Source organism: Aulonocara sp. 'chitande type north' Nkhata Bay, linkage group LG5 (genome assembly GCF_057382095.1).
Source record: "Aulonocara sp. 'chitande type north' Nkhata Bay isolate Kocher_YH1m ecotype deep benthic linkage group LG5, A_spYH_male_GT1.1, whole genome shotgun sequence".
NCBI classification, from domain to species: Eukaryota; Metazoa; Chordata; class Actinopteri; order Cichliformes; family Cichlidae; genus Aulonocara; species Aulonocara sp. 'chitande type north' Nkhata Bay.
In genome coordinates this window covers 37,893,209-37,912,693 of record NC_141348.1, presented here as the reverse complement: position 1 = coordinate 37,912,693, position 19,485 = coordinate 37,893,209, and the positions used below count along the sequence as shown (strand labels likewise).

The 19,485-nt window shown below is 39.7% G+C and overlaps 2 protein-coding genes across 3 annotated transcripts in view; one reads left to right on the top strand and one right to left on the bottom strand.

Moving 5' to 3' along the window:
• mov10a (Mov10 RNA helicase a) overlaps positions 1-3,126 on the top strand; it is a 17,529-nt gene extending 14,403 nt beyond the window's left edge. The window contains exons 17-22 of one of the 2 annotated variants that reach the window (XM_086293393.1): positions 1,011-1,202; positions 1,305-1,376; positions 1,634-1,759; positions 1,862-1,950; positions 2,168-2,286; positions 2,562-3,126. In XM_086293393.1, the coding sequence (XP_086149519.1) occupies positions 1,011-1,202; positions 1,305-1,376; positions 1,634-1,759; positions 1,862-1,950; positions 2,168-2,286; positions 2,562-2,626 (663 nt within the window). In that variant the 3' untranslated portion in view covers positions 2,627-3,126. Of the gene's footprint in view, positions 1-1,010; positions 1,203-1,304; positions 1,377-1,633; positions 1,760-1,861; positions 1,961-2,167; positions 2,287-2,561 lie in introns of those variants that run through there. The other variant, XM_086293394.1, reaches the window with a different exon arrangement.
• Positions 3,100-19,485, bottom strand: LOC147331228 (rho-related GTP-binding protein RhoA-D-like). Its single transcript, XM_086293395.1, has 5 exons — positions 19,303-19,485; positions 10,179-10,336; positions 7,991-8,111; positions 7,506-7,636; positions 3,100-5,886 (listed from the first exon to the last, which is right to left on the bottom strand). The coding sequence occupies exons 2-5, from the start codon at positions 10,332-10,334 to the stop codon at positions 5,713-5,715; spliced, it is 582 nt and encodes a 193-aa protein (XP_086149521.1). The 5' UTR covers positions 10,335-10,336; positions 19,303-19,485; the 3' UTR covers positions 3,100-5,712.

Below are 19,485 nucleotides of genomic sequence, written 5' to 3'. Positions count from 1 at the left end.
TAGATGCAAAGGTGTATTTGTCAACTCTGATTTCATCATACATTAATTTAAAAATAAAAAAAAACTGTGATGAACATGAATAAATAAAATAGTAAAGTGCATCTGAGCTTTACAGATGCAATGTTTGCTTTGAAAGTGATGAGAGAGAAGTAAGGTCAGAAGGAGTTTCACTGTGTCTGTGGATCTAGAGAAACCATGTGATAGGGTGCTAAGAGAGGAACTGTGGTACTGAATGAGGAAGTCAAGAGTGGCAGTGATGTATGTGAGGGTGGTGCGGGACGTGCGTGAGAACAGCAAAACACTAGTGAAGTGTGTGGGAGTGACAGATGAGTTTAAGGTGGAGGTGGGATTACATCAGGGATTAGCTCTGAGCCTCTGCTGACAATTGAAGTTACACAAGAGGACTGTGATGTTCACGGACAACACTGTGATTTGTGAGTAGAGGAAAGGTGGAGGTATGCTAAAGTCAGTAGAAGCAAGATAGATGACATGTTTGAATGAGAGGGAGCAGAAGTAGTGAAGCTGGGTGAGATGGGTCTCGTCTATGCAAAGAACAAAAAAGTGCACAAGAGAGGTGAAGAAGGAGGCGCAGGCAGGGTGGAGTGGGTGGAGACAGAGGGCCAAGCTGGAAGTTGCTGGTACATGAGGGACCAGATTAGAAATGAGTATATCAGAGGGACAAGTTTGGTTGACTGGTTTTGGAGACGAAGTTTGCAGGGGTTTGTTTTGGAGATGTCCAGAGGAGGGATAGTGGATATATTTTGGATAAAGGATGCTGAAGATGGAAGAAAAAAGACTGGCTGAAACAAAAGTAGATATTAAAACATGAAAACAACTCATGTTGTAAAAGTACAATTTTTCTTAAAACTTCATAGACCTTATGGGAGTGCTCACGTGTACAATTCATGTGTAGTTTTAATTCACATTTTTAATTTCACTAAGGAGTCAGTCGCCAAATTGTATTTGAACCATATTTAACAAGAATAACTGACAGTGCTACCCCACTACAGGGTTTTCCAGTGATCTTCCATGGAGTGATGGGCAAAGATGAGAGAGAGGCGAACAGTCCGTCTTTCTTCAACGTGTCTGAGATTGAAGTCCTGATCGACTACCTCACCAAACTGATGGAAACGCAAGGAAAGAAGGGTCTCCCCAAACTGTCTGCAACAGACATCGGAATAATCGCCCCCTACAGAAAACAAGTGAATATGCATGGTGCACATTTGTGTTAAATGACTGAGGATAAAAGGAGGTTGTTTGGTTCATTCATAATTTCCCATGACTGCTTTTCTTTTTGCTAACAGGTTGAGAAAATCCAGAAGGCCCTGAGATTTGTCCCAGCGCTGAGTCGCTGGAGTGATCTCAAAGAGCTGAAGGTTAGCAGCTCTGCTGTAAACGATCTGTGTCAGTTAATATGGTTATATGCCCCCATGCAAACCTAAGATGCTCATTTACAGTGTCTTCTAAATTGTTTTAATAAAATGTAATCAAAAGATTGATCTGCTGTTTATTTCTAATCAGAAGTGTAATTTAATTATTGAGGATGCATTCAACAGTTATAAGATTAAAGTTTTATTAGATGGTAGATGGTAAAGTGCACCCCCCCCCCCCCCCCCCCTTTTTATAATATCAGGTCGGCTCTGTGGAGGAGTTTCAGGGACAAGAGAGGAAGATCATTATGGTCTCCACCGTCCGTAGCAGCATCAACTATGTCAAGATGGACAGAGACTTCAATATTGGGTTCCTGTCAAATGAAAAGGTTTGTCACATCATTTAAGCTTATAAGACAGCCTGCTGCTTCTTTAATGGTTGAATAAATTACTAATATATTCTTTTTTTATATATATGTATTCACTTGTAGAGGTTCAACGTAGCCTTGACGAGAGCCAGGTCCCTGCTTATAGTGGTGGGAAACCCTGTGATCCTCAAGAAGGACCCAACATGGGAGAAGTAAGCGAAGGCAAGATGTTTTGGGAGGCACTGAGTAAACGTAGTGATTACCGAAAGTGAAACCTCATTGTTAGCTGACAAAACAACCTCAAATTGTTCACTTTGTTGCCATTTTGGAGCCTTTGGGCTGTATAAAATTTGCCCAGTTAACAAGGAGTGCACATTTCTTGAGCATTTCTCACTCACGTTTTCTTAATTTTTGCTTTTTTGTTCACAGGTTCATCAGCTACTGTGTGAAGGAGAAGGGCTACACTGGATTTGACTTCAGCGATGTGGAAGAGGAAGATGATATTGTGTCCAGACTGGCGACGCTGAAAATCAACATGGATTCTGAATGTGAGTACAGCTTTATCCTCAGTAAGACTGCAGCAGACAGTAGACTCGACAGTTGCATGTGTCTTTTTCTCCAGACTTTAGGCTTTATTTGCTGAGGTAAATAGTTGCATGATTGAAACCTTAAAATGTAAAAGCATTTAGAACAAAACATTTTCCCGGTGAGTCTCCAAAAGTTGATTCTGTTCATCTGGACTTAGCGTTCCCAGTAAGTATTCTTCAAAAAAAAATAAAAAATAAAAAATCTTTTGCTAAGATTTTGTCTGTCTTTGTTCTAGGTCCTGTTCCAGAGGAGAGTGCCATTCAGCAATTTGTGGACCCTGGGTGGAAAAATGAGCATTAACATTTCCTCTAAACTAGGACATAGCGTCTGCGACAGATGGATTTAAAGCCATTTGAATGCATAGCAAGTGTCAGTCTTTTATTTTATTCTCTGTCTTACTGCTTCAGCACATGATTTAAGACCATATCCTTTTATGAACCTATTTAAGTGCAATAAATGCTCCTCTGTTTCTAATCACAGTGGCAAAATGAAGCAGTGAACTTTGGCTTTTTACACTTACCTGGTCTGTTTATTTAGCCCAGTTAACATAGCTATGGCTGTACAGATGCTAAAATGTCCTACAGATGGGAAAAGAATGGAAGATCATTTTAATACACTGATTCATCACCGTATGTCTTATGACTTATGTCAATTCAAAACTTAAAAAAAATAAACTGACTTTTTGATCTGCTGTATATTATATTACACCGTGGTGCCTGATCATTTCCTTTAGCAGCATCGTCCTGTTCAAGAATGGACTGAGGAGACCGGTCTGTCTATTCGCAAAAATAGTTTATTAACAATGTTCATGTTCACTTCAGCTCAAATGTTCACTACAACACTTTCTGTTTACAAAGCATTATTACAATGAGCTTTTATAGAAATCTGGATCCTTTTAATTGATTTCAAATACTTCCAGAGAGAGAAATAAAAGTTGCACAACACTGAGCTGAAGCTGTTCCCACAGAGGTGTGCGATGTTAGTGCTTCTGTATGTGCGCGCACTGTAAAGACCCATGGATTTCTCATGCATGCATCAATAGAGCAAGGACATTTTTTAGCGGGACATTATCGGCATACACATGGACAGCAGTATAGTACATGCTCTTAGTGATATGTTCAACAATAGCTCCTCCGCTGCTCTATGGGAACGTTTTCAATTGTTATGATTCTACTCCCAGCTTTAAGTTATTTAACTCTCTGCCGATCTCTAATTCCCAAGTATTCCTTGCGAGAGCTTGTTAAGACACGTCAACACCATACCACCACTATGAAATGTTTTCATCGATAAGAAGTTGTAGAGATATGAATGTTTACCCTTGCCCAAATGGTGTGCTTGTTGTCCATATTAGTGCACAGAGTCCCGAGTTAAAAGTAGCATCCGCCCTCTAAAGATTGGAGGGTGGATAGAACATTAGTAGGTTGTTTGTGTGCGTTTGTCGGCTAAAACAATCACAACACCTCGTCTGAGCTGTAGCCTCTTTGCTGGCCCGCTCGTTTAAAGCATTTGTGCTTCACCAGCAGAGGGGTTTAAATTTGCATTACACACAGTATTACAATAACTGGTAGGTTTGGCGCTTTTGATGGAATTGTAAGAAGGTTGCATGCAACACAGATGATATTGTTTTTGCCACGTATACCGTATTAAGAAATCCACCCTTCATGCAACCAGTGGACATGTAAAGTAGATGACTGAGCAACAGTGGTGTGAAAGAGTGTGCCCCAGGACAGTCGGTGAGGGCCTTTCAAGAATATCAAGCTATTATCATCAGGGGAAGTTCACTAGAGTATTCTGCGAGGATATGAGCAAATACAGATACTAGAGGACGATCTGGCATGTCCTAGTGAACTGAAATTTAATTACATCCTTAAATGCCGAGTATATTTCCAAAGAGTGAGCTTAAATTCCATCCTATAGGTTGTAACTGATTTTTTTTTTTTAAGTAAAACATCAAAGGAAATGGTTGCATACAGATGTTTTCTCAATCAACCATATTGTAATTTTCACATGATGCAAGAACTTTAACTTCTTTTGCTCATCTGACAAGATAAAGATGTGTCCTACACAAAATGTTTTTTTTTTAAATGATGGCATACATCAAATAACACATTTTACCATGCATCAATCTATTTAAAGAACCAAGCCTTGGAAAACAAAACATCAGAACGGTGACTCTTGACCTTGTCAGTGAGTATCAGCTTGACATTCAGCAGCTAGTCCATCTGGTCTGGGAGAGAACAACTGAAAAAGGCACACCAGAACAGAGAAGGCACCAGGAAAAAAAACAAGACTCACTCACTCACACTGTGGCTCTTCTCAGACATGTAAAGAATGTCGTCCAACCGGAAACATCCAGCCTAACAGGATGCGATTTCCATGACTGGGCTAACCAGCATTACAAACAAGATTCCAATAACGGGTGTAACCAGTTAACTTAGCAAAAAGAGCTGAACTTAGTCACTCATAATAAACAAACAAGGGAGGGTTCACCAGGCTGTGGCCTACATGTGATTCCACTTGTGTCATCTCCCTGTTGGTCCTAACAGCTATTGTGCATAGTTGAGTCATATTGGCTTGCGTCTCAGTTGGCCACCTCTCCCTCCCCTCCCATCTAGCTTCTAGCAACAATTACGAGGGGCGAATGTGAATAATTTTATGCAGAATGGGAAGCACACTCCTTTGTTGACACATTACATTACAGAAGCAGCTGCCTTTCTTTATCCTCGATGTGAGTGGGCTCATAATTGAGAAGGTGAAACTGATGTTTCATACCAACAAAAAAAATGACACAAGCAACCATTTATTGTGCTTGACTTGACGAGCACTGAAAGCCTTTACTTATGGCTTTGCTCAGGTTTCACAATGACAACACTGTAAAATGAGCTACAGTACAATGAAGGGGTCCTCAGCCGAAATGCAAGCTCGCCGACAAACAGACGGTGGTGTATAAACTTAAAAAAGGCACTAGCTCTTATGGTCACAAGATATCATCTTTAATTCTCTATCGCTACTGCTACAGTGAAACAGAACTGCCTATTTATACAAGCTAAGAATGATGCCACTTGCCCGAGAAGCTTGTGAAGAACAATACCGCATACAAATGTGCACCTACCAAAGCCAAGTTTAAAAAAAAAAAAAAAAAAGTGTAAATTGTTAAGACAGATTTTGGGAGGGACAAAAGCAAATCAATACGGAAACATCAATTTCTAGCCACAGATGTCATATAGTTCATTTCCTGTATTAGGTTTGTTTATGTTCAATTCATCTGCCTGTCTTTGTCATGAAATGTGAGATACAGTACAAAGATCCATTTGGTAATAGGTCAGTCCTTTTTCATGTGTTATTTTTCTCCAATTGGTCAGCTGATTTGATGGCGTCTGGACTGCTCACAGCACCGTGCAGCCACTTCTCTTCTTGCGCTTGCGGACCTGCAGTGCTGCTCTTGTGGCCATCTCAAACACCTCCCGCACACCATCCTTCGTCTTGGCAGAACACTCCAAGTAGCCAAAAGCGCTGATCCTACCAGCCATGTCTCTGCCTTCTTCTGTCTTCACTGGCTCCTGCAGGGTTAGATCAGACACCATTAGGGACTCAATTAAAGTGCTGAGAAAAGAAGGAGAGCTCAGTTTACTTTCCAGGGAAAATCACGATACCACTGAGGAGATCCTTGATTTTTTCCCCCCTTTTAAAGTGAAATTAGAGCACTAACAATCAGTCAAGAATAAGTCATTCCATAAGCAGAATCAATACAAAATTATCAATGTAACTACTTAGAACATGAATTATTTTTCATGCAAAAAAGGCTTTTTTTTTTTACCGTTTACTGCTCTTTTTGTTATACATGTGACAGTAAACTGAGTATTTTTGCATTTGAACTGCTGATAAAACAGTCTAAAGAGTCTAAACACCCCCTCACTACCATAATACTTATTAACAAAAGAATAAGCACAGTTTGATGTGCCTCTCACCGCCTTTTTGGCATGACTCATTTAACAACCCAACGAAATCTTGGAATCAAGGGCTCAAGTTTATGGCTTTATGTCTAAGCCATTTATCACATATCTTACAAATATCAAACCAATGTCTGTTTTACTATGTAAGAGTCAAACTCTTGAACTGACTACTGATGTCTTGATTTCCACAGACAGGAAAAGCTCATCTACAGATTCCACTGTGAAAACATAAAACTGAGATGTTATTCAGGCTTTCACTTTGCTGTTCTCCTTTTAGTGACAGAAAACAAAACATTTTGCTTTTTTGACATATCATTTATAATGTCAGTATGTTTTGATTAGCAAATTGAAATCTTTTACATCTTATGAAATCCGTTTGACAGAGACACATGCTTTAACTTGTTACTGACATTGACATTTTTGACATTGTGATTTTCTATATTTCGATTCTTCTATTGCTTTCTTACTCTAAATGATTGCATGCCAATCCTAGAAGAGGGATTCTTCTTCCTCCTGCTGTCTTCTCTCAATTTTATTTTGTAAAGCCATCTGATAGAAAGTGTCCAATTACATAATATCTTCTTTGCAGTACGAACGCTGTGTTTTGCGATAAGCGTTCATACTCGGTGACAAATTAAACCAGCTTCCCTGAATCATATTTCATGCTCTGACTGTACAGCCATCTGAGGCTTCTGCTTTTCACATGCTGTTCTGGATTAGAACATTTGTCCTGTCATAGTTCTGATGTGGTCGAAAAATATTAAGAAAAGTCCTGTCACTGTCAGTAAGCTGTGAGATTGATGCTGTAGTTAATACACTGGTGGTTTAATGTCGTAAACATGTGGTTGAAACCCTGTACAATAATGAATTTTCCATTTCTACACACAGGCCTTTAGTGTTTCTATAAGCTGACAGTTCTTAAACAGAGTACGCTGGTGAAGCAGGAAAAGCAAGATTAACGTCATCTGTCATGTAGCTTCTTTAGAAATAAATGTGAGACTGCAAACATTCACAGGATGGTAGTGCTACATGACCCTTTTTTATTTATTTATTTTTTTAAAAGGGTCAATAACACGTGCCTAAATATGTCAAACAAAATCCTAACAAATGAAATGTTTCAACCCAGCACATATCCAGTGCCTTTTAGTGCCTGAGATTTCAAGAGCTCTCTACCTGCATTAGATTAGCTCATTCCACTGTTCATTGACCGTCAGGGGCCTTTGTACCTGCTTCATCTTGGCTAGCTCTCTCCGTGTATGCTCATCGTTCCTCAGGTCCTTCTTGTTCCCCACCAGGATGATGGGAACATTGGGACAGAAGTGCTTCACCTCAGGCGTCCACTTTTCAGGGATATTTTCTGTCCCAGGAAAGACAAGAAGTGAGCTGAAATACTCAGTATAGGGAGGAGAACTATAAAAAGAGGACAAGCAGTGCAGAGTCACAGTGCAGAACACTTCTCATGATGGATTGCTCTGCAGCCTCCTTGAGGCAAAGATGTTTTTAGCTGCATTAATCCCATCAAGTATATTAGGGTATTTTACAAGGACCCTCTCTCGCTTATTTGACCTACGTTTGGTTATGTAAAATAGAGCAATATGTTCATGAACGATCATTTTAATGGAATATAAGTTATAAGTACTATAAGTTTCGTTATTCATCATTTGTAATATGACATTTTAAAACAGACTACTCTACATTATTCTTTCCTCACCTAAACTGTCTGGGCTGTCAATGGAGAAGCACATCAGGATGACATCTGTATCGGGGTAAGAGAGAGGCCTCAACCTGTCATAGTCTTCCTGGCCTGCGGTATCCCACAATGCCAACTCCACCTGGAAAAAACACAACATCAAAACATGGATTCATCTGGAACAGAGAACAAATGCAGTTTTGCTCCTTAATATTACTCATCTTTATAAACACAGACTTATCTTGTAAACAGTTAACATACCGTTGCCCACTAATGGAGACGAATGCAACAGATAACCAGTCATGACATCACTTCTGCTCAATGACGCAGAAATTCTGAGGCATGTGGAGGATCTGAGTAATCTTCCCAAAGGCTGGAGGTTTAAATATGGGGAACCAAACAATGCTGGAAGTATCTGACATAGTATCGCTTTCCCCTCTGGCTACAACTACTTTCTTCATCTTAAAGTGAATTCTTTTTTTTTCTTTTTTTTTTTAAATCACCCCAGCAGCTCTGACCTAATCAGGGCTTCATACTGTAAGTCTGTTAGTTGTGTAAGGCTGTCAGTGTTGTGGAAATGAACTTGGTGACTGGGCTCATCCCATCACACCACTGATTAATTCAATTAGGGAAAGTGAGAGATTAGCAACCATCAAACCGGTTAGCGTGTCTCCCTCTAAGGGCATCAACAGCCCAGCTTCCCTTGAGTTTGCTCTTCAGCTGACTCATTGGATTCAATGGAAAAAGAAAAAAGAAACTTTTGCAAAGTTTAAATACCAGAACTTTGCTGAATGACAGATTTTTGTCTGCCCACAGAAAGCACAAAAATCAGTTAACAGTCCCAAAATAGAGGTTTGCAGAGGCAGAAGGTGGGAGGTGGCCGAACACTGTTGAGACTGCATGAGGAACCAGAGCTATGTTCCCACTGGACTAGTTGTAAGCTGCAGAGTTCAGGAAGGGAAAGACAGAGGAAAAAGACCCAAAACCCCCCAGCTATTTGTGGAATCGGCTCAGTCCGCTGACGATGAGAGCATCTTTGCCTCATGGGGTGGGGGTTGAGGAGCTAAAAACTTGGGGCTGAACACAAATCTAATCCATCCTGTTGTGTAAGAAGCTAAATCTGACGGGATGGTTATCCTCCATAGAGACACTCAAAGACTTGACACTCACATCTTTTCCAAAATGATCCCTTTCTAATCTGTGCATCATGGCTCCCTAACTTTAAATTTCCTGTCCAGAACAAGAGCTTTAACCTCCTGCCTACCTTCACCTAAGAAGTGCAGCCAGGACAAGGACAGGAAGTGAGGCACGTTTATCAGGCAGTAGCATGAGGATGGTGATCCTGAGGGAAGGAATGGGATTGCTAAGATACATCCCTGTTCCCCGTCTGAACAGGAAGCTGGGAAGTAGAGTCATTTCCTGTTTTGCCAAGTTGTGTAGTGATGGTCGGCTAAAGAAAAAAAATAAAACGATTGGACATAACGAGGCATCTGCAGTTTCAACGCCACCCTCACCACCTTCCCATGACTCAGATTCAAGACGTCACACGCACAAAAAAACTGTACAGAGGTTTGTTTTCTCTTGTTTAAGGCTGTGCATGCAGCTCTTGTCCAGGAGCAAAAACACACACACACACACACGTAAACAATGGTGTCGATAGCACATTATCTCTTGTCTGGCTAATAAGGTCACTACTCTTTCAGAGTACCCCAATAAAAAAAATTAAGTGTTGATATTTTTTTTTTGTAATTTGTGGAAACCAAGATTATATTTACGCCGCAATTAAGAAAAATGTATCTTCTTAATTTTCAACTGGTGCCTGTGGCCTGTTTTAATTTCGTTTAATGTAGTCCTTCAGAAAGCTAGCTCCTGAAATATTATAAAATCCACTTCACACTTGCATTCTCAGCCAGCAGTTGCATCATCATAATTAGAAGCCTACTTTGGTCAACTACTTAAAAAACAAACAAACAAACAAACAAAAACCTCAAGTGTTTATAGTACATCTGGCAACATTAGTGCAAACTGTCTGGTGTGAGAGATGGGAGAGGTTGACAGTAGCAGCAGTAATTGAGGTGGATTGGACTTTACTTACACTCTCATGTTCTTAAATCTATAATTAGCCTAAATAATTGAAAAGCATTTCTGTGTTCATGACGAGAGACACCATCACTTTAATCGAGTCAGTTTTTGTGTAAATAGCACAAACCTGTTTTCCGTCAACCTCGATGTCAGCGATGTAGTTCTCGAACACAGTAGGGACATAGACTTCGGGAAACTGATCTTTACTGAAAACAATGAGAAGACATGTTTTCCCACAAGCTCCGTCTCCAACAATCACCAGCTTCTTCCGAATGGCTGCCATTTCTGTTGGGAGAACAACAAGAAGTTCTTCAAAACATGTCTGCCTGAAGTCAAACAACACATTAACCGTCTCATCTATTTGTGGATTTTACATAGTAGTTATTTAAATTATTTGTAGGGATCATAAGATAAATCAAGAACACAGTGCTTTTTTTCCTTGCTCAAGCAGTGTAGCTCCAAAGCAACCACTCTGACATTTCTGACAGACCGTACGGCATTACACCTTCGGGAAAGCTCTGATCTACATACTGTCACGGCAAAATGCAGTCACAGACCTTGAATCCCCAATGCCAAATCTAGTCTACAAAGCCACACAAACAGAAGAGATGGAGGATGAGACTGGAGTGAAGGAGAGGAATAAAAGACATGTTGAGACAAGCTAGGAAATGAAGGGATTTGTTATCATCCTCTGCTGGCTTGCAAGGAGGAGAAAAGTGTAAGGAAATTAGAGTAGTTGGTGGCATCCTAAAAAAGCCAAAACACTAAACTCGTTTTGTTTCCATGTGTGTACTGTGCAGGCATCCTAGCCCTAAATCAAAATCAATTAAATGTTATACCTATGCTTTAAGAAGCTTTGCAAGTTTTTGTGCACAAACCATCAAGAAACATTATGGAGTATCCCCAGGTCAGAAGACTAGTTCAGCTGGTGTGTTTGGGGATGCATGGGGATGAGTTAGCAGTGCAGCTGATGGATGAGCTGGAGCCCTGCTGCCTGGGAGCAGCTGTGCATATAGTCATTTGGCTCCTCACCTCATCCACCTTCTGCCAGACAGTCTTGACACTAATACTCTTCACGAGGGGCACCGACTTATCAAGGGAAATTCATCTTTCTGTGCTACAGGCAAAACTTTAAGTCGAGTCTGCCCCAACGCCCACTTTTAATTGCTGCTCAGATGCATGGCAACACCAGTGCTTTCAATAAGCAGCATCAAGCCATTCTTCAGACGTCACAGTGAAACACAGACTGAGGTCATTATTTAAACTGTTGCTGGTTTCATATCGTATCATCAGGACGGCTTGTTAGACATGATTTATTTCATGCAGAGCTGGGGGGGGGGGGGGGGGATGTGCAAAATTAATCTTCTGAATACCTTTTAACAAGTCATAAAATAACCATAAAAATAATAAGCTTGTTTAGCATCTCATCCGTTTACAAACACAAGAAAAATGAAAACGGGACACCACAGATTGTACAGATTTTACTACAGGAATAATTTGCAGACTGTTTGATAATACCCATCCCTAAAGTTAATGCTGTGGCAGGTTATCACTAGCAATTAGTTTGCTGTGTTTGGAAATGTGGAGAAATAATTACAGTTTACAGTCAGAAGACGAAGAAACTGACAGAATTTCAGATCTGAGTATCTGAAACCAGGGATTTTAACCAAAAAAACCCCCAAGCACAACTAATTATCTGAATGGGTTGTGGCTGCAGAAATATTTAGAAGTTGGAAAGTAAGGGTGACATGGGACTTCCAGAAAAAGCAAAGAAATTAGAGGTCAAACAACAGCCAGTAAAATTGAGGCAATTTCAGTGAAGGAAAAAGAGCTGACAGCTGGTTAACTGCCCATTCTATGTTGTGGTAAACACCTGGGTTAAGAAATAGCATTACAATGTGGAAATTTAATTGCATTTCACCATGTGTTGCTGACGGTAATCAGCCATGTGGAGCTACTGTCTATAATTGGTTTCAGCTTTTTTCCAAGTGGACACGAGTTGAAGCATAAGGTACCCAGAAAACCTCATATTGCCTTGACTTTTTCAGTAAATCCTCCATTGACCACTTTTGCCAGTAAACATCTCTATCAGCACCTAACCAGCTGACCTCGAATCAGACAACAGCTCATTTAAATACAGTCTGTGGAAGTACGTACAATTATTAAAATAAAATTACATGGACATGGTTAAGAAATAAATAGGCCGAATCAGTAGTTTTGCTCTGGAAAGAGCAAAATGAAAAGGGTAAGTGAATGAATTACTTGTCAGCTCCATTACCATGCATATGAAAACTTGGCATAACCAGGAGGAAACTTTGGGTGTTTGGCGGTTGACAGTTTTAATAACAACTTGGTTACTTGTTTCTTGCTATGGAAATTGTGGTCATGGGTATGATCATATTTTCTGTCTTTTGCCCAAGGACCCACTCCTACACTTCCCACAAACCGTGCTGCAGCTGCAAAGCTTTTGTTAAGCTGCACCAAATACTTAAGTTTGAATTTAGGCTGCTCACTCCATTTACTCACTCCAGTTATTCTGCATGTTTAATATGCTCATGAAGAACAAAAAAAAAAGGCTTTGACAGCTATAAAAGAACAACAAAAAATAATGAGCTGCATTGAAGAGTGCCTGATACTTCTCAACAGACACCACACAGCATCTTTTGCTTTTCAGAGACTGCCAAATGGACCAGAGATACTCTCAACTAGATGATGGGTTCAGAGCCAAACAAGTGGGAGACAGCAGCACCGAGGCCTCTGTGAAACAAAACAACCCACTTCCTGTTCTGTGGAGCCTGGGAGGAGCTTTTTTGGCTGTAGTTCTGTTTGGACAGGCCTCGGCTGAGCCGGAGCATGGAGGGAGCAGCCAGAGGCAATGCGTGCAAGCAAGCACAGACGTTTGCCTACATTCACATACATCCACATGTACACAGTTGCTCTTTGGAGCTGCACATTGAGTTCTTCCTATTGATATTAGCAGCCTGTGAGAGAACATCTTGACACGTTGACAAAAGGAAATTATGCGTGAAAATGTCCCATATAGTCACAAATGGTGCCAAATCCTCAGGCTGTCTATGACTGATGCTCTCAATTTAGGGACTAATGGATACTAATGACAGCAACTACTAAAGAGGCAGGTGGTTGCTAGTAGAAATCGATTTTGCTCTATCCTCCAGATGACACCTGTTCAACATGATTCAGCATGGAAAAAACTTTAGCTCATCCTCTCCACGTTCATACTGAAGTCTCTTCTTACCCTGATTCAATTAAAACATGTTTGAGCATCGCTTACCACAACTAGTGTCTGACTAGAAACCCCACTGGATGCAGGTGCAGTTGTTACTAAAAAAAAATTAACACTCTTACTGAAAGCTTTGGAAAAGCCAAAATAAACTGGCATATATATCTTTGACTGTACACAATGTAACTCGAGGCATCTGAACGTGCACAGAGATATTACTGGAATACGTTCATAAAAACTCAACTATCATGGTGGAGCTGGCTGAGGACAATCAGTTTTATTTACATCAAAGAAGCACACTGCCTGAAAAAAACAACAAAACAACACAGGATGACACCAAAGCAACTTTAATTAACTGACCTTAGAGTCAAGATTGAGTTACTTGGAAGAAAAGCCAACATTCATCTTTTATCTAGTGAGATGATCCTGAAATTTTTATTTTTCCCATCAAAATCTCAAAGCAAGGTCGTGACCCTTTGAAGAAAAAAAAAAGGCAAGGTTGCATTCTGGGTAACCTCAAAAGCAGCCTGTTTGTTTATTTGAAAAATATCCTTCTAGTTATGAAGCTAGGGTGCCTGCAAAAATTCATTGTGACTGCACTTCACATTGCAACATAATGTCTCCTACTGAGGCGCTCTGGTAGCCAATCCCTTAATTCTAAGGGATCATTTCAAGTGGAATAAGTTAAAAAATAATTACCACCACAGTAACTTTCCACAGTTGCATGGTATTTTCTCATAGTGCTGCTGCTATTGTTTTGGGCTCTGAAATACCTTCATGTTCACAGATCTGTTACCAAATCTAGACTTCCTGGATTGTATTTTATGCCTCTGGGGCAACAAGCTGCCATTGAACCTTGTGTTGTTTTCATAAAGGGCCGAGTTCTGTTGAAACAATACAACTCCTGGTCGCAGACTGCGTTAATAGCAGTTCAAACCGAGGAGTCCCTTTCCATTTATTTCACTGAAATGCAGGCCTGAAGAAAAAGATTGATTTCATTAAACTACAAGAAAAATCTGAAAAGAATGAACAATATCCTGTCTATCAGGACTTTATAAGATTTCTGCATTACACTGTGAGCCACGCTGTAAAGACAATGTTCTTGCTAACGCGTTATGTGGTCCCTGAAGGAAAACAGGAAAAAAAAAAAAAAGCACTACTATAGGCTGCATTTAATTTTTCACAGTTCATCTCATGCTAAGACAAATGAGCCCAAAAGCAACCGAGGAACAATTTCCACTCTACTGTTTGCACTTGGTGTCAAGAAATGCAGTGACCACTTTCCTGGTTAATAACAAAGAACAGCACAAAAATGACAATTATCTACATACAAACAATTTACCAAGAAAACAAACACATGACAAAAGGTTTTCCTGTGAAGCCTGGAAATTGGCACAAAAAGATTAAAACCCACTGCTCTGAAGCAATAGCTTGCATTTTTATGGTCTCTTATGTATTTGTTGTCAAGTTGTAGGTATTTCAAAAGGCAAGTCTAGTAGCAGGCATTGAAAATTAGATTAGGCTACAAATGCTATGCATTTAACAGTAATACTGTTAAGGGTAATAAGAGTGAACTGCTAACATTATACTTGTCTGTTAAAATATGAAGGGATAGTACAGACAGAATTACCTCAAGGCTGGAATTAAGGGAAAAACAGCTTATGCCACTCTGTCCAAAGGTAACGAAATCCACTTACTCTCCAAATCCCCCAACATGTAAGAATATCTTGTTTGTTCATCCACAAAAAAAGAGAGAAGTATCAAAGTTTAAATAATTATGATGAATATTTCAGTTGGTAAGCTGTTCACATATAATCAAGAGGTATAAATGACCTAGATTTAATTATCCAGTCAATGAACGGAAAATGATTCTAATAACTTATTATGTATTTTTTTATTTATCTTATTATTTCATCATGAAACAGGTGTTAAATACAAACCAAAATTCAACAAACACGAATAAATATTTTTAGCATAGCGTCCTTATGAAGGGGATAAAGTGTAAAACAAGACTTAAGTCTTAAGTCTAAGACTTAGGTCATAAGACTTGGTCCAAAGACAACCATTAAAAGGGAAAGCAAAGCACCATTACTCTGTACAACTATTTGAGCAATGCCCCGGGTTAATGAACACGCCACCTCAATCCTTCTCTAAGGAGGTTTCCTGAGGCTTAAGGGCCAACAGGAGTTATGCAACAAGCTGAACAGAGTTACTGCAGAGTAGAGCGTGACCCTGACCGCTGAGGTAGAGCTGCCTCTCTCTGCTCATGTGAGTTTGATATCAACAACAATGCTGAACATACACGAACATCCAGCTATTAACAAACATGTTGTTCCTGAGACTACAGCGATGATGACTTTTTGTTCTCATGTCCTGCAAACATATAACAGGAAATGAATCCCATCAGGATTGTTTTGCACATATAACAAGGTCACAGGACTGATAGTGTGCACTACAGTAAAAGAAAAAAAAAAATCTGACACAGACAGGAGTTGTCAAGGAGCTCTGTCCAACTCTGGTTGTAGAAACAGGTTTTATAACTAACAGAATAATAAAAGCCAGACTGGATTTTGACTCAGTTTGACAGAGAAACATTCATTCCCATCTAGCCTGAATGTCTTCAGAGTAGCTCCAAACTACAGAAGAAAAAGGCCTTTTAATGTACTTCAGGGGCTTGCGTTTTACAAAAATGTCCTCAAGCAACTTCTGCACCTGAACCGCAACTCACAATAACAGACAACTTGTGCCTTCTATCCTCAAGAGGTGCAGTCCTGAAACAGTCCAGAAACCTTTAGATCTAAGGGCACCCAGGAATTAGCTGCACCTCTGCACGAGGCAACCTAAGAAATGGGACAAAGTTCATAAACTGGCAAAGGCTGTGTATGACATAGAGCAGACAGCCCGCAGGACCAGCTGTCAGCACCACCTACACACATCTCATCTACCAAGATTAAAGATTACACGGAGGAATTTGAAAGAGACCTTCAAGCCATTTCATATCTAGTACTTATTGATCAAATATAGCCCTCTTACTATAAGCTGTTGACTACAGCGCAAAAAAACGAAATGTTTCAATGCCGATCTGCATTACACAAGAGCAGGAACACACAGAGGAGATCAAGTCAGCCTCTCACATTCTTTGGGCACAAAAACCCCAGCTCCTGAGTCTCACCGAGTCATGACCATATGCTACACCCAAGGAAATGGTCAAATGTGCCAAAATCAGCTATGCCCAAGACATTAAAAAACAAACAAACCAAAAAACAAATATGATAGCTTTCGTTAGGCCTCTTAACAGCAATGGACAATTAATCCATATGAAGACGACCAGGTGATTGTAAACTAAACAGAGATTTTTATGCATTAAAGGACTGTTGACATTTTGGGAAATAAGTTGTTTTTTTCTTGCTGCAGTTCTGTAGGTTTGTACCAAGTTGTACCAACTTTCAGGTCGCTTTGTGATAAAGAGATCAGGAAAATCATGGCTTTAAGCCAAAGTTATGGCCTGGCAGAGTCTGGAAGGTCGATTTTAATAAACTAAACTAACTGCCTATCACTTCATAACAACAGTATAAGCATGTGATCAGAAAAGCAAATAAGGTTCCTTCAGGTGTTTGCAGTTTCAACACAATTACATAGGTGGAGTCTCATGCAGCAAAAACTTGTTTGATCACCATAATCAGCTGATTAATGACCTAGATAGATTGCTTCTGTCAAGCAGTCACGACTTTAAAAGTACAAAGGAAGACACTCTTGCTCTTGAAGCCTGCTGAGAGGAAGTAGGGGAAGACAACAGAGTTCAGTCAGCTGGCAAACTCTAAGGCAAGAAGCAGCGGATACACTGAGAGAGAACAGCTACCATAGGACTCACTTCTCTTCAGTAACTCAGGTCATGAGCAGTCAAACAGGGACGACTTGTTGGCCAAGAGGACTGAGTTTCCCTGAGTTTGTTTTTTGTCTGTTCCTTTAGAAGCCAACTGTTCTCATCTTTAAAGTCATAATAATGATAATAACTACTCAATACTTGTCCAATATTTTCTCAAATAAATGAGTAATTGATTGGCTTGCAATAGTAGAAATCTGTCAGTTATTCAGAGCACAGCCTAAGCTTTCAGGCTGTTTTCTTTCTCACTGGCACTTCACAATCTCTATGAGCATTTCTAGAATCTGTAGGTAAGAAGGACAGAGTTTTTTGGTAGTGAAAATTTTCTGTTTATATTCCAAGTGCTAGTTTACAAAACATATTTGAACAGGCTTCGTTTGCATACAGGTAAACAGTCAAAAGAGGGATGCCATTTGCAAAATTGCAATGGAGAACAATTGTCTGTTATCTGATGGCACTGATGCTTTTTATTAACTTTTATAAAATATATTTGCATTTCTAAACATTGACTGGTGGACAGAAATGAAAGTGTCATTGCCCAAAGAGGCTAAGCCACAAGGCTAGCTAATGAGTTCCTACACGGGAGAGTCCAAACCTAAAAGATATTTATTTTAAAATCATTTGATCAAAAATAAACTATTAATGTTAAAAAACAAACAAAACAATAACTTGATTCTTAAAATTTGTGGAATTCCAACTTCACATATCTTGTTCTCTACAAAATTCAAAGATATTTCAATAATTGTGAAACTTTAAAAAAGTGTTTACATTTTGTTTTTCGCTTGATGACAGAGCAACTGGTCTGTCTGTCAACAGACCAGTCAAATAATCCATTCATGTGCAACAGCACTTGGATTGTTTTCAAAATCAAATTAAAAAAAATTAGAACAACAACTTCATATGTAGCTGGAATAGGCCCTGCTGTGACCCTGAATTGGATAAGTGGAAGAGGATGGATGGATGGATGGATGAACTTCATGTGTACCATGGGTTAGCACAAATGAGACTTAGCTGCTTAAACAATTTTCACACTTTTTGAAAAAAATAAAATAAAAATAAAAAAACAAAACCCTGCAGGTAGTTCACACGAACTGTAATCTGCCATTTAGACGGCCAGAGTTTTTTTAAAAAAAAATCCATATTCTAAACTGAACGTAAAGAGATTTTAATGTCTTGAAGAGCTGCCTTGAGATTTTGAGATAAAAGCCAAGTTGCTTTCTTCCTGAGATTCAGCAGATGAATCTGAAACTACAGCCAGACAGCCTAGTTTAGTGATAGAGAAGAAGTCTCTAATGACTTCCAGGCCACCTGGTGATAAATCACTGCACCCATCCAAGGGACTAATCATTTAGTACACATGTGGCATCTACATTTCAAAGACATTCCAATATTAGAGGTATAAATCTGCCAGAAATGCCTTTCACTTCACACTGGCAAACAACGAAATTGAGGATAGAAAGAACAATCAGAATAGAGAAAAGTGCTAAAAGCTGCTATTGGCTTTCAGACTGCAGACCAGGTGCATCAAGAATTTTGGTTAGCTTTCTAATTAATTTCAACAAACTAAGGAAAACATGTATGAGGTTATCCAATATATGTTTCTCTATTGTAGATTAAATCCCCAGTAACAGGGCTGGATTTTCACTTATTTACACATTATTAGTCCAAAGTTCATCCTCCACATTTCTTTCAGTATATTTGAAAAGCACTGTTTGTAGTTTAAACAGGAAACCTGAATCATAACAATGAGAAAATTAAGTGTTCCCAGGAATGGTACACTTGGAAATTTGCCATAAGGAACTGCTTAGCCTTATTGAGGTCGCAGCACTTGGAACAGTGAGAACATACCGACGGGATCTGATCTGGTGCCGTCACTTTTAAACTACCAGCAATGAAGCTATCAACAGTTGTACAGAAACACACCCCGCCAACTACAACCTCGCTGCTTAGACCTTACTGTAAATTACAGCGATGTCAGGAATTAAAGTGTCATCCACCCGAGAAAAGGCGAATGTTAGTAGGAGAAAAAGCCACCACCTTGTCCCTTTCACCCAAGTAAGTGAGCTATAATTAGACAGTCGGATTGTTTTTTTTTGAGTCAAACCACAGGCTCCGGTTCGTATTTACCTGTCACCAGCCGGACGAGAGGTTTTAATTAATCTTAATCCCTGCTTGCTCCTTCCTCTTGATCGTGACACACACAGACACACTTCTTGCTGCAGTGTTCGCTAAATTTACAGAGTGGGTGTTGAGAAACGGGGCAGGCAGGCAGAGATCCTCCCACTGACAAAAGCTACGAGCTAGGCTAAC

Bases quoted from the DNA above. Each gene is read 5' to 3' on its own strand.
- LOC147331228 (XM_086293395.1), bottom strand. From the start codon at position 10,334: ATGGCAGCCATTCGGAAGAAGCTGGTGATTGTTGGAGACGGAGCTTGT. The intron at 8,112-10,178 runs GTTTGTGCTATT...TGTTTTTTCCAG, and splicing joins TCGAGGTTGACGGAAAACAG to GTGGAGTTGGCATTGTGGGA. The intron at 5,887-7,505 runs GTACAAAGGCCC...CTAACCCTGCAG, and splicing joins AGCTAGCCAAGATGAAGCAG to GAGCCAGTGAAGACAGAAGA.